The following is a 15,223-nucleotide window of genomic DNA, read 5'->3' on the forward strand; positions in this document are numbered from 1 at the left end:
TAGCCTCATCCAATTAAAAGGGTAAGTTTATAGACAGTATCAAAGCAAAACGATGTTACATGTATAGGTAAGTAATCTCCCCTATCATCGAGAACTCTCACTCATAAATGTTTATGTGTGTGTAAATATAGTCTGCATGTACTTTCTTAGTTGATGTTGATTTACAAACAATATATTTTGTTTACATTAAAACTCATGTTGGCCACACACTAATATTAACTTAATTTGTCTTACTGAGAAGTGTCTCACCCCAATATATAAATCATCATTTTAGGATCATCTTGACATCGAGCTTAGTGAGCTCTGGGGCGGGGTGATAGCTAGTTTTTGTGAGTGTCTGCAAGAACTCTAATGTGTTTCAGTTATGTTTGATGTCCTCAGATGTGTATTATGGTTGATGTCCCGGGATGTGTATTATGGTTTTTGTGAGTGGTCGGGATGTAATACGGATATTGGGAGACTTATATGTATGTTAGCAATTTAGAACTCTGGTAATGTATTTGGAAAATGTATCATTTATTTTCGCTGTTTTTATATAATGAATATGGTATCAGGAACACAGAGGTTACTAAAATAGCACCCCGGGCCCCACGTGGCGGGTTGGGCCATCACACTAATACAATTTCAAGTCTAATACCTATCCAAAAATAAGGTAATGGAATTTATATTACATTCTATCCAAATTTAATACAAATCCAAATCCAATGGCTCCCCAAACATAGGGTTAAGACTCTGTTTGAAACTCTAAAAGAACTAGGAAAATGAAAGCAATGTATTAAAGAATTCACATTTTCATGTTTGATCATCAATGAAAGTCAAACTAAAATAAAAAAATATACCAAATCTATGTATAAAATTTTGATTTTTACACATCATTAATGTTTAGTCTCTCCAAACTTTTAGTTATTCTAAAACATACTTTCATTTTTTTGTAGTATTTAACTGATATTGAAAATATAAAGGAATATTAGTTTCCTCCTTATTTTATTTTCATTTTATTTTCTCAAGTAAAATCCTTAATTTAAACTGACCCTACGAGAGAATAAGTAGAGTACTTCAAATTCATATTTTCAGTTCATTCTAGAATCCTCTACTGCATGTTTTGTGCGTAGGATTAGAACAAAATATGTCAGAATAAAATTAGATTTATCACATAATTTAGTCATACTTTTCGTTCAAAAGTTTATTACATTCCTTTCCCATTTTATGTTATTCCATAGACTGAACATGATGTTGTATTTTTCAGTATATGAATTACAATTTTTCCTTTCCATAAAAAAATTATGCAAGTTAAGATAATATTTTTGAAAACATATTTTGAAATTTTAATTTTAATTTATGAGTGTTTTTCAATAAAGTCAACATTTTCTTTTGTAAAATATTATATCTAAATCCAAATAAATGCAAACCTAAAGTTCATATTTCATATTTTCAAATGCACAAGTGGAAGGTAAATGAATTCAATCAATTAAAGCTACTGGTTCCTAAAAAATGAGTCAAAGCGAAGAAAATAATTAAGGTGTCGCATGCATGCCTAAAAAGGAAAGCATGAAAATTAGCTCTTAAGGTTGTATTAATATTGCATACAAGCAAGCAACTTGCACCCTCCGAACAATGAAAGAAAATATAAGTAGGAGACGTGAGTGATGTCACCCTCCCAAACCAGTAAAAATACAACAAAATTCTTTCCAGTCTAAACATGACAACGAGGTATTAGACCTAATCCAATTGAACAAATTTGATAAACATCGATTATGTACTATTGAGGCTGTGGATTATTTCTCCCTAAAGATCTTTCTGTTCCTTTACTTTCAAATCTCTGACAAATAACTGTCGAAATTGATGTTTTCATTCTTCTAAGAGACATTGACATCAAGGTATTTGGCATGACTATGTGATTAAAGCAAGTTCAATTTGGAATTAATGAACATCACGACTTAATATTAATTTTTAGGCAATATTTGTCATTATCTAAATAACGTATTAAAAAAAGGGGAGCCTGGTGCACATATCTAAATAATGTATATATTTTTAAAATTTTAAAATGTGGTTATGATATTATTTTAATATTTATTGCGTTTTTATAAATACGAGACGAACATGCATTGTAAGAAGTTTTCTATCATTTTATTCACAGACCAAAAAATTATACTCAATTTATATTGCAACATAAGTGTTTACATTTTAAAATTAGTATTATTCTTTATTAAAATTCACCGCTCACTTTAATATTTCTCTTCTCTAACTATATAGTCTATTTTTCATTTACGAAATTTTCTTCATCCTTCATTCATTTTATCTCCTCTATCTCTTTCGTCTCTTTCGTTTTTTTTTTGGGTTTTTTTGCAATACTCTTTCATCTTATCCCAAATTTTGTTTCTCCTTCTAAAATGTGGCTATAAATTGTTTACATAATCTTATCAAAAGCAAAAGGCACACTTTGAATAATAGTTTGTTATCAACGTCAATGCTTTATTTTAACTTGAATAATTCGGCAAGTTAAAAAATATCTTTTTTTTGGATAAGATAATACTTTTAAAGTTAAGTCAGATAGTGCATATTTGATATTTTCCTTCTATTACTTTACACTTTTGATTGCTTTACCTTGACAATAACATATTTGTCAATTTCTAATATAAAAAATAAATATTTTCTATGATTAGGAAAATCGACTCACTCGAGTTCTTTTTTTATGTAAAGGTAAGATATCGGCTAAATATTTTTCTTTTATAACTAATTATACATAAAAACCAACCATGATCACATGTATAGCATGACCTTTTATTCTATAATTCTTGTGCTTGTTTGTTGGGACATGCATATTTAATGAATCTGTCAATTTCATGAACAAGCCTGATATGAAATTCTATGTATTAATGGTGACAAAGAGTGGTAGTCATGAAATTATGCAACAACTAAATATATATTAATAGGATATTATTAAGCCAATTGTCATTAGTCAAATCAATTAATATTAAGGTTATCTTTGCTATAAGAGTCACGTATTCAGAGAATGGGGTTGTCAACAAATTAGTTTAAAATTATTGAATTATTGTGTAAAAAAGGGATATGTCGATTAGACTAAACCAACATGTTTAATTAAAAAAAGTGTCTTAAAGAATAATCACACATCCCAAAAAAAAAAAAAAAAAAGAAATAAAAAACAAGCAATTAAGAGAGAACCTCAGTAGTTAGGCACAGCACATATGTCACTGCTGCTGCTACTACTACACTCTTTATGGCAAGTAGAGCAAAATGGAAGTAAAGAGAGGATGACTTTTGCTTCACCATAAAAGGGATTTCCTTTTCTGCAACAACCCCTCTCTTTCCTTTTCTTTTCGCACGTTTGTTTCACACTTTCTCTCTCTCCCTCCCATTGGTAGCATCACTTTGGGAAAACTCTGGGTCTGAAACCCTCAGCACCACCCCCAACACCATCCCCAAACTGGTAATTGATTGATCCACACATACCCACTCGCCATCGCTGCTCCTTCCTTGTTCCGAGAGCTACCCACCTTTGATTTCGCTAATTTGGCTCCATAATTGCACAGCTTTCTTGTTTTCCCAGCCTGGATCTGAACTGGGTCTGTTCTCCCTTTAACTAGGGTTTTGTCATTTATATATTCTTCTCTAATTTTGGCAACATGCCGCCATTTTAATCCAAAACCCCTCTCTCCTGTCCTCGCATCTGCAACACACAATCCCCATTATAGAAAACAAAAAAAGAAGGCGGAAACATTTCTGGGTCGACTGCTTTTCGTTCTCTCTGGGGTTTTGGAGCTGTTTGGTTGCTTTTGTGGAGATTCGCAGTGGGTGTGTTCGATTACATGTTGGTTCTTTCTGTGCTTGTGTGAATATATTGAAGGGAGAAGATAGGGTTTAATGGGTTTGGCGCTGTGATTGTTTCTGGGTACGTACGTACGGGGCTCATACATAAAGCAAAAATAAGTATAGAAAAATGGCGAGAGAGAAGATTCAGATCAGGAAGATTGACAACGCCACGGCGAGACAGGTGACTTTCTCGAAGAGAAGAAGAGGGCTTTTCAAGAAGGCCGAAGAGCTCGCTGTTCTCTGCGATGCCGACGTTGCCCTCGTCATCTTTTCTGCCACCGGCAAGCTCTTTGATTACTCCAGCTCAAGGTCTCTCTCTCTCTCTCTCTCTCTCTCTCTCTCTCTCTCATCTGGGCAGCTGGTTTCAGCTAGCTTTTTTTTAATGATTTTTTCTGGGTACTTATGATCTATAAGTGCAGCTACAAACTCAAGATTTTGACATCACTTGAGCTGATTTATCTTCATTTTTAGTGCACAAAATGATTAAAAAAGTTCAAAAATAGTAACTGTAATAAAGAGGGTATTTTGTTTTGGAAATGTAAACGAGTGTAATGACTCACAGATGGAAGTGAAATGAAAAGGAATCGTTCAGAATATATGCGTAAGATTAGTTGTTAAACCTGTTAAGTAAATCAGCTTGAGCTTTTCTTGTCTGCACATTCCTGCTTATTGTTTTTTCATTGTTTTTTTTTTTAATGTATAATACTATGTGTATATATTAGCGCATGTTGCATAATATGTGTGTGTGTGTGTGTGTATTAATGCATGTTGGATAATATATAGCTTAGTCGGCTCGTGTATGCTGTAGTGTAGTTTATGTTAGATTCTTGATTTGCACTTGCTATTTTTTTTTGGGTTGTGGTCTTCTATTGAAAAAGGGGCTTAGTACTAGTTTTACTTGCTACAGTGATCATGAGAGCTAGCTTGCAAGCATTTAGGGATATTGGAGGTTTTCGTTATTTATTTAGACATATATGCGTGTGTGTGTGTGCGCGCGCGCATGTATGTATGCATGTATGTATGTATGTATTTGGGAGTGTGTGTGTTTAAAACCTTACCCTTTAAAGAAAGACAAGTAAAAAGGTGTTCTGTAACAGAAAAAAGACTTCAGTTTATCGAGAATATATGTATGTACTTGTGTAGATATAAAAATGGGATAAGGAATGAAGAAGAAAAAACATAATAAATTATTGGAGGTGATTTCTTCAACGTGATATCTGCTTCAAGCTTAGATAGTCTAGATTTTATGTATGATGTGGACATGGCTTAGGGCAAGAGTCTATTATAATTAATGCGGAAAGCATCTTGATATTCTTGTGGGATTGCCAGATCAAAGCAATAGTTCTAAAGTCTGTAAACCATTTGATGCTGGAGGGTGGCTGCTATGCAATTAGAGATCTCGGGGTGCTCCAACTAGATTTGGACTTTAAGAGTAGTTTTCATATTGGATCCAATAGATGCTATATTCCTAAAAATTTTGTCAAATTTGTGGAAAAGTTGGGTTGCAGGTGAGGATCATTAAGAATACATCCATTGAATAGGAAATGATTGTAAGGAGTTAATTTTTGATCAACAAAGCTCTTTAATTGGTGTATACAGCCTCTAGTGTGTCAATCATTACAATTTTCGTATCCCTTGCCTTTCAAAAAGCTAAAAAGAGAAGGCTCTGTAGTGTCTAAACAGGTAGAGAAGTGAAAGGCCCAATGATTTGAGGTTAATCCCATGAGACTGCTTTGGAGCATGCATGAAATCTCATGCTTGCTTTTGAGGGAGCTTTGACATCCAGCATTCTCCATTTACATTGAGAAAAATAACCCTGGACTTGGAATCTTGAATTTAAAGTTGTATTGATTTTTGCAAATTTTATTCTAACTTTTTTATTGATTTTTGTATTTTTAGGTACTGTATTCTATTCCAAAAAACTTTCGATTTGAAGTCTTAAATTCAGGTTCCAAATTGACCAATGCATTTATCCATCAGTGGATTTTGATTGTTGTCTCAACTTTTATAGTTCCCTTTGCATATTCTTTCTCTGTGTGTATGTGTGTGTGTGTGTATATATATATATATATATATTTTCTTCAATAATGTACTTTGAATTGAGATGGCTTTCTGAAAATTTCTGCAGTGTTTTAAATACCACTTTCTAAACTCTAATAATCAAATGGTGAAATTACTTGCAATAGCTGATTAAAATGTAATTATGGTTCTTGGGGTTTAACTGCCCATGCCATGAGATCCATAATGCCATTTGTTGCATGCGGGTTGTGAAACTAATCATTTCCTTCTTTTAGTGCTGAAGTTCTACAGAAAATTATCATTTTGGGTTGACTTCTTTTGTGATAATTATACATATAGATTATTATTATTATTATATTAATGTTTTTGCTTTTTTTTTTTTTAATTGTAAGATTGGAAATTGCAGTTTTTTTTGCCTAGAGTTTTGGAATTCTTCGAGTCCGTAAATAATACCTAAAGTGTTGGTTGAGATCATGAGTTCATTCATAGATGAAATGTTGATTAATTTCATCTTATTTTCTGTGTGAACTAATGTGGTGACATGTATTATACTTTATATTATATATGCCTCCTCAAAGACTTAGGCTACATGGGATTCATGAAATATTTATTTTTAGGAATAAAATTGCCATATATAAGGATGTAATAACTTACATTATGTCATTGTTAAAATGAATAATAATTAAATATTTTTTATTCAATCCGTAGTATGAAATAGAAAACAAATGTCTATTTCCTTTCGTCACCTGAATGTGTATTCCTATCCCATTTTATGTTTCATAGAGTGACACAAATTTTTGCATGAATAATTTTTCAAATTATTAGTTTGCTATATAATTTCCCTTATATTCCCATCTTATTTCTATGAATGGATATTGCCTAAACCAAACATGGTATTAGTGTCTATAACTTCTTTATTGATCACTTTGTCATAGTCTAGCAACTTCGCATCGTTTTCAATTTTGTCATTCACTTCTTTGACTGGATTTAAAAATTAATTAGTTCATTTGTCGCACAAATATTATCTGAATTAAATTCATTCAACAAAACCTTACTAAGAAATTGACACTGTTCTTGCTCAAGTTATTTGATGTATTCAAATAACTTGAATTGGTCTTGTTTTGCTCGTTTCTTCATTAATATCTTTTAGCTTGTCCACCTAGCTAACTTGCATAAATTTTTTCTCGACTTATTGTATTTTGTGAAATATTTTTTCAGAAAAGGTAAATTCATTAAGAGGGGAAAAAATAAGCAAGGAGCCTGAAACTTCCAAGAGACAAAAATATATGTATTTTTTATGAAAATTTAACAGAAAAGAATTCATGTAACCAAACACACCTAGTGGACTTCAGGCTTGATTTGTTGTTGTATTTGTGCCTACAATTTATAAACCTAAAGAATTGAAGTTATATGTTAATCATGCGTAACTCTTCCCTTTTCTTTGGGATGGGGAATAATGTTGAGAAATAAAGACTTATATCCGTAAGGTTTCTTCATTATCTTGGGCACAATTAGTTGGAGAGAGGGGTGGGAGTGACCCCTCAAACTTAAAAATATTTGCACATTAGCTCTTTAAATTTTATCATATTAATTTGTATCATAAAATTCTAAGGGCCCTCCCAAAAAATTATGATATTTTATCTTAAACTCTCTAATTATAAAATGTATATATGCGCGCATGTGTGTGTGATAAGTCAGTACTTGGTCCCAACCAAAAAAAGTGTTGGCTTCGTCACAAGTTGCAATCAATTTCTAAATCATCTGTTCTACGAGAAAATTCAACTATGGAAGAGCTTCTCATCAGTCTCTTTGAAAATTTTAATTTGTTTGAATATGTTCTCATTTCTACACTTATTGGATGCTATTGTTGTTGTATTTGGATTTTATGATTTTTGATTTTGGACTGCTAATCTGGGTGTGTAATATGCATGCATCCAACTGAGGAATCTTGGCTAGGGCTGGCTGTATTTTTCCATCTTAATAGCAATAAATTTATTCTTTGTTGCTGATTAAAAAAAGAAAAGAAAAAGAAACTCAGTACATATACATAAAACATACATTATAGGCCAACTGTTACGCCCCAACCTGGGTCTGTCAGGGAGCATTGTGTCTCTTTTCCTCCACCTGGACCAGACAACAGGGTGCAGGCCTTCTTGGACTAATGACTGGTCCCACAGACTAACACGTGTCATTTTCAGTGTGTTTTGTCTTCACTTATACACTTCCTAAGAAAACTTTCCAAAAGGTCACTCATCCCAAAATTACTCCAAGTCAAGCACACTTATCCGTAGAGTTTTTATGGGAAGGCTCTCGAAAAGAAAGGTACATCTTATTGATATGGGTAGTAACATCTAATCCTTTTAAGTCTTTCTTTTATGGGGTATCACATTCTCCCCCACTTACAGAATGTAACGTTCTCGTTGCGAACTCACATTTTTAAACCCAGGCGATGTGAATCCATCACACTTTCGGTTGAGTAATTGCTTTAATACCATTTTGCGACGTTCTAACTTGGGTCTACAGGGAGCACTGTGTCTCTCCTCTTCCACCTGGACCAGACAACAGGGGGCGGGTCTTATTGGACTAATGACTGGTCCCACAGATCAACACGTGTCCTTTTCAGTGTGTTTTGTTCTCACTCACATACTTCTTAAGAAAACTTTCCAAAAGGTCACCCATCTCAAGATTATTCAAAATCAAGTACGCTTAACAGTGAAATTCTTATGGGAAGACTCCCGAAAAGAAATGTGCACTTTGTTGATATTGGTAGTAACATCTAATCATTTTAAACATTTTTTCCATGGGGTATCATATTAACTATTATTAGTAGAATCTCGTGTAGCTTCTTAAAATCCGCAAAATTCCAGTTTTGTTTTTGTTTATCAAAATCAATGACCCTTTGCAATGGAGAGCGAAAAGGACGACATTGCCTTAAAATTAAAGCTGGACCATTTAACATTAATGATTTCTTTTTGAGTGTTGTATGATTTATCAAGGTAGAATGGAATGCATTAATATGCATATATGAGTGTCATAGACAAAGCTTTAGCAATAAATTGCACAATAACAACAAAACCTGGACATTGGCGGTAACCGCAGAAATCATTGCTTGAAACGTTTATAGAAGATTGTGAAATCAGTCAACAACATCAAGACCTGGAGGCCATTCATGCAGCTTTTTTTTTTTATCAGTCTGCCTAATTATCTAAAGTAATGTCACCTTCCATTGTGGTTTGCTGGGCTAAAGTTGAGTTATTATTTTGATTATCAGTTGTGAGCTTTCGGGGAAATAACTTTGTAATCCTTTTTGTATTTTGAAGCATGAAGGAAATTCTTGAAAGGCATAAGTTGCACTCAAAGAACCTTGGGAAACTAGACCAACCATCCCTTGAACTGCAGGTTTGCATCTCTTGTAAACATGATATTGCTCTTTATAATCGTTTAGCCTTTAGTAATAAAATCTACTCTTGTAAACACTTTATATGTAATTTTCCATCCTTCTTTCTATACATTGTTTTCTTTTCTTAAATTTTTTCATTTTACTTAGAGAAATAGTGAATCTTTGTTGTAGCTTGTGGAGAACAGCAACTTCTCCAGGTTGAGCAAGGAGGTTGCAGAGAAAAGCCGTCAACTTAGGTATGCATATTAGCCATGTACACTTCTTAAAGGCTCCATTAATGGAGCTGAAGAAAAAGAATATGAAGGAATCTTCTTTTGAAAATTAGAAAGGAAACAACACACATAGAGGACCAGTGAAAAAAATTTCATTTTACTTGTAAAAAATCTCTGATCTTTTCTTATTTTGATCATGTTTGATATAGAAAGAAGAATGACCCATCATGCTCTCTCTTCATTTCTTTTTCCTTACGAAACTCTTAATTCAAACGGAGCCTAATCGTCATATGACTAAATCAAATCCCAAATGTTCACTCCATTTATATGGTAAAACAGGCATATGAGGGGAGAGGAGCTCCAGGGATTGAATATAGAAGAATTGCAGAAGCTAGAAAGGTCACTTGAAGCTGGACTAAGCCGCGTGATAGAGAAAAAGGTCTGTTTAATTTCAGATCAGGTTTGGTAAAACTAATCATGGACTTTTTATATATGCATCTCCATATATGGTGCAGGGCGAATCAATCATGAAAGAGATCTCTGAGCTTCAGAAAAAGGTGGGAAACCAAACTGCAAGTACAAGCAATGGCTGAATTCCTGACCTACACCAAAATTTCTAACCAAGAACACAACACATGTGCAGGGAACACAATTGATGGAAGAGAATGAGCGATTAAAGCAGCAAGTGTCCGATGTATCACCGAACAACGGGCAAAAGCAGCCGGTTGGAGGTGATTCTGAGAACATGTTGTGCGAGGAAGGCCAGTCGTCGGAGTCGGTATCCAACGTGTGCCAGTCCACTGTTGGCAGTGGCGGCAGTGGCCCTCCACATGACTACGATGACAGCTCGGACACATCTCTCAAGCTGGGGTCAGTCTTTACATTTGCTTCTCTTACCTTTGAGCTTCCTCTTTTCACATGTTTACTTCTTGCAGGTTGCCGCCCTATTCTAGCTAACTGAGAGAGGAGCATGCTGCCAGCCATTGGCACAGGATGGTGTTAAGGAGAAGCTAGCCTGAAGAGGGGGACACCAGCGTTGATGTTCGTATATAGTTCATATTGATATGTTGTAGTTAATGTGTGTTCAGTTAAGCTAACCCAGCATGCATGCATGCATGCAGGCACACTCCGTTGTAATAATACTGTTATCTTAAGTAGTCTGTCGGGATGTTTAATTTTATCAGATGGACCTTTGCCTATGTCCATTCTTCACTATTCAAATGCATGTTTCATTGGAACTCAGCTCGTGCACGAGGAAAGGGATTTCAAAATGGCACTTTTTAAGGTTGTGTTTGGGGGTACGGATTTTGGATATAAATTTATATGAATTTGCACAAGTTGAGGTGACTACGTTTTATTTTTGTGTTGATTCATACAAATCCAAGTTTGAATTGAATGCCCATTGAAATCAAACTCTAAGCCCCTAACATATAGTTGTGCTGCGTGTGGGGTGTATTAAATTTAATCCTTCAATTTAGATTTGTATGAATTTACATTAAACAAGATACAAAATTATATTATTTTTCCAAATTCACACATTTTTAAGTTCAAATCCTTAAATATGTACTGTCAAACGCCACCTTAGAAAACTTAGAATAATTTATACAGTTGACAAACTTAACTAAGGTAGCTCATCCTTCCCCTTTAATATGTCTCGACCGTTTCTTGTATTCCTCTTTTGAAGATTTGGACCCAAAAACTCAAATATATTAGTTTTAGACTAATGATTTGGGGATTTAATAGTGCATGCGTCCAACTTTTTAATCTTTTTAATTCATGTTATATTCAGAAATGTGCCCAAGTACATGTCAAAAAAAAAAATTATCGTGAAAAATGAATGAAAATGACACCATTAAAATAAATAAGTGAGGACCACTTCCTTGAGACCGAATGAGTTGAATAAACTATCTTGAAAAATTTTATAGTTCCTCACCTCTCAGGTCTCCTATGTATAGGTGTTTCGTGTTTGATGAGTTTCAAATCTTATATGGCGAAAATCTTTTCTGATAATTATTTTTCATGTTGTGAATGGTTTCTTCAATTTTTATGACTTTATTTTTTTTGAGTAGTAATTTTAATTAGCAAATGTGTTTTTGTAATGTCTATTTTACACAAAACGAAAATAGTTGAAACAAAAACGTGCGGGTCTTGAATGCAGTGGAGCTAGCTCACACAGGGTGATTAATTTAAACTTCTCATGCTTAATGTTAGCTAAAGTCTACAACTCTTATAATCGCCGCCCGTATTAAGTTTCTTTAGATCCACACATAGATGAATTCAAGCATGAAATCCATTTGCCAAATGTACAACTACGAATTTAGTTTCAAGGATTTTAACTAAATCCTAGCCCTTTGGTGTCTTGACTTTCAACAATCTTGTTAGGGAGATCTTTTTTTTTGATAATCCGGGACTCCAGCCAGATTGCACTACTTTGTACACTATGGTGTGACACCAAACTTGAGGGTGGAGGGAAGGTAAAAGCTGCCTGCTCATTGATGCATACCTGTTAATTCACTAGGATAAACTCTCAAGGGGAATATTATTTTCATTATCATTGTTGCTATCGATAAAATATAATGCTACGTTTGGGGACATGAATTTCAAGCATTTGATTTGAATTTATGTGGATTTGAACGAAATTTAGTACAATTTTATATTATATTTTATCTAAATTTGTATAAATGCAAATCTAAAGTCCAAATTCCAATACCCAAACAAGTGATAAGTGCTTTGTTTGGATCTTTAAATATATGACAACAAAGGAGAAGAGAACAAAGCAAGAGGAAAAATAATTTTCCATTATATTTTTTCACCATCTCAAATTATATAATTTTGAGACTCTCTTTTGCTTCTAAAATCCAATGCTAATTATTTTAACATTAAGAACAAATTGTCTATAAAATTATATAAATTAAATTGAATTTAATATAATGGTTCACAATGTTATTACAATTAAATCATATGCTAATGGCATGATTTTATTAAGATATCTCCATCATTATAAAAGGAAGGTAACTCCTTAAAAATAAGTTTATCAAGTTCATTTTTTTTTTGGATATATTATGTTTGATTAAGAAAAAGTGAACAGATGCTCTCATGACATGGCACGGTAGAAACGCATCAGCAAGTAAGAAGGACCATCGGAGGTTCAGTTTCAGATAGATACACTTGCTGAACTAGTGGTACGTACCTGTGGATGGTGAGAGTTTACTCTATGAGCTAGCGGGAACTGTGGATGGTGAGAGTTCGCTCTATGAGCCAACGGGGACCGTGAATGGTAATGGAGATGTGTCTTGGGGGTCGGGTTGGCCAAACGTCCAATTGATGTATAGAAGCCTTGTTTGCATTTGGGCTTTACCCTGATCAGCGAGACTTGGAGGCGGTGGACGCTGATTTGTAGGTTTGGTGCCGTATTAGGGGGTCCGAAGGGTTTGTTGGTGGCTGGAGTTCTTATGTAATCAAAAAGAAAAAAGTGAACAAATTATATTACATAAGGAATATCTAACGAAATAAATGTCATTATCTTATTACTTTTCGAGTTATTTGTTTAGGGACTCAGGTTATTTTTGGTTTGCAAATTTTCATTGGCAGAATGGAATTCATTTTTTTTGGGGGATTAACAACGGTATCCTAGGCATTTTTGCTCAAACTAATCTGTTGCCTATGCTAGTCGTGCTCACAGCCAACACGCAGGAAGTAAATCGCGAATGTGCAGTGAGAGCAGTAGGAATCGAACCCGGACCACTGGGGTTACCAGCATGCTCTAAGGCTCGCCCTTACCACCCCGGCCATATGCCTGGGGGCATGAATGGAATTCATTTTTAGATTACAAAAAAGTTGTATTATTTTCATATGTAGAAATGAAAAGATTCTTATGAATCCATTATAAGTTATTCTTGAGGAATAACTATTCTCAAATTTCCTAACATCAGTGACTTCGTATTCCACATCCTATCACTAAGAACAAGTATTCGTTGAACAAAAAGTATGTACCCAATAAAAAAAAAATCCAGGAAAAAGGGTAGTCAAAGATTTAACTATTCAGTTTAAGAAATTATTTAATTTAGTAAATTTTTTAGTAATGAAAAGATCATTTAGATGAGTGATATTACTTGCATCGCTGGATCTATGGTAGCTAGTACTATATTAAGATGGAAATTTAATCAAATATGATAAAAAATTGAGAAAAATTAATTTTGATAAAATACTAATTATCAAAATGCTAATCATTTAATCAAAATACCATTTTATTATCAAAATACTAATTATCAACTAATCTATAATTATTTAAATCTTACACATAAATATATACCCAAAACTCGTAATGAGCTCGTAGTTGCATATTACTCTTTCTTGGTATTTTTTTTTCCTAGAATAGAAAAATTAATTAAATTAATTATAAAACTATTTAAATTAATTAATTTTATAAACAAATTAAATGAAAACATAATCAATTTATAGCGAGTGTTTGGTAACTAATCTGTACCATTAGAAAAGAGGATTCTCCTTTCTGGTCTAGTTTTTGACATTCCCAAAATATTCCTATCACTATTCACAAATATTTCAAAAAATGCCTCTAGTCACCCATAACTTTTTGAAATAATATTTTTAAAAATATATTTATTTATTATTTTTAAAGAATTATTCTGTTATAATTATCACTCAAAAGCTATAGAACACGCGCATCCATTGCTAGTTTATAATAGATTCTCACTAAAAATGATTAGTTAATTTGGACATTTGTCCTCCCTTTTCTAAAAATGTTATTTCAAACCAAAATCTCGAGTAAAATTATACTTTGTACATTATAATTCTATAATAATACCTTTTATAATTAAATAAGGTAGGTAAAAAATTAGAGATCAGCAATTTTAAGGTAAGTTGGGTAAATTTATATTACTCATTCATTACTCTTTTGATTTTTAGAGGATTGACTTTTGAACCTCGACAACTTCTACTTTCTTTTGTTGTTGAGCATGATTGAAACTCCTTTATTTATTTTTTCTTGAGTTGAGCTTTAGGTTTATATTTTTTTACATTCAATGATTCAAAATAGCCTTCTATCTTGACATTTATATTTTTCAAAAATATAGATGAATTAATTGTCGGAACACGCATGATATGTGTGATTTGCAATTTTATAATTTTTAAAAAAATTATGACAATTAGTTCTTCACAATTTTTTAAGTGAACAATTTTTAAAAGAATATAATTAATTCACTAATTTTAGATACTTTAGAATTTTATTTTGATTTAAAACTTGTTCAAGAAAAATAATATTTTAAAGAATTAATAATGAGAAAAAATGAAAATTTTCACTACTTCTTTGTCAATTCCAAAATTAGGGTTTTTAGAGAGATAATACAGGAATGATAGAAATATATAATAAAGAATAATGTTATTTTATACGGACTCGTGATCATAATGGACTTATGTAGCAAGAGAAGAGTGGAGAAAGTTGAATGGATGACACCTACTTCAACCACTCTCCTTCTGCCACGTGAGCCTATCCAAGTTTCTGTGACCATTCTTTTCTTGCCATTTTTATAATGGACTTATGTGGCGGGAGAAGAGTGGTGAAAGTTGAATGGATAACACCTACTTCAACCACTCTCCTTTTGTCACGTGAGTCCATCCAAGTTTCACTGACCATTTTTTTCTTGCCACTTGAGCTCATGATGTTAAGAACTCTCTCGTAATTTTTCATATAATAAAGCAGTAGAAAGGCTATTTAAGAATTAGAAATTTATTAATACAACAT

General features: G+C 33.0%; 1 protein-coding gene across 2 annotated transcripts; it reads left to right on the top strand.

Annotated features, from left to right (window-relative positions):
* Positions 1 to 3,201: 3,201 nt before the first annotated feature.
* On the top strand, positions 3,202 to 10,661 carry LOC131162367 (MADS-box protein JOINTLESS). 2 transcript variants are annotated; one of them, XM_058118784.1, is made up of 7 exons: positions 3,202 to 4,140; positions 9,171 to 9,249; positions 9,422 to 9,486; positions 9,802 to 9,901; positions 9,978 to 10,019; positions 10,106 to 10,332; positions 10,398 to 10,661. In XM_058118784.1, exons 1-7 carry the CDS (start codon positions 3,959 to 3,961, stop codon positions 10,417 to 10,419), a joined length of 717 nt encoding a protein of 238 aa, XP_057974767.1. In that variant the 5' UTR covers positions 3,202 to 3,958; the 3' UTR covers positions 10,420 to 10,661. The 2 variants fall into 2 exon arrangements, with proteins under 2 accessions (XP_057974767.1, XP_057974758.1); XM_058118775.1 differs by having other exon boundaries at positions 3,203 to 4,140; positions 10,106 to 10,661.
* The last annotated feature ends 4,562 nt before the right edge of the window (positions 10,662 to 15,223 follow it).

This window comes from Malania oleifera, chromosome 1 (genome assembly GCF_029873635.1).
Source record: "Malania oleifera isolate guangnan ecotype guangnan chromosome 1, ASM2987363v1, whole genome shotgun sequence".
NCBI lineage: Eukaryota > Viridiplantae > Streptophyta > Magnoliopsida > Santalales > Ximeniaceae > Malania > Malania oleifera.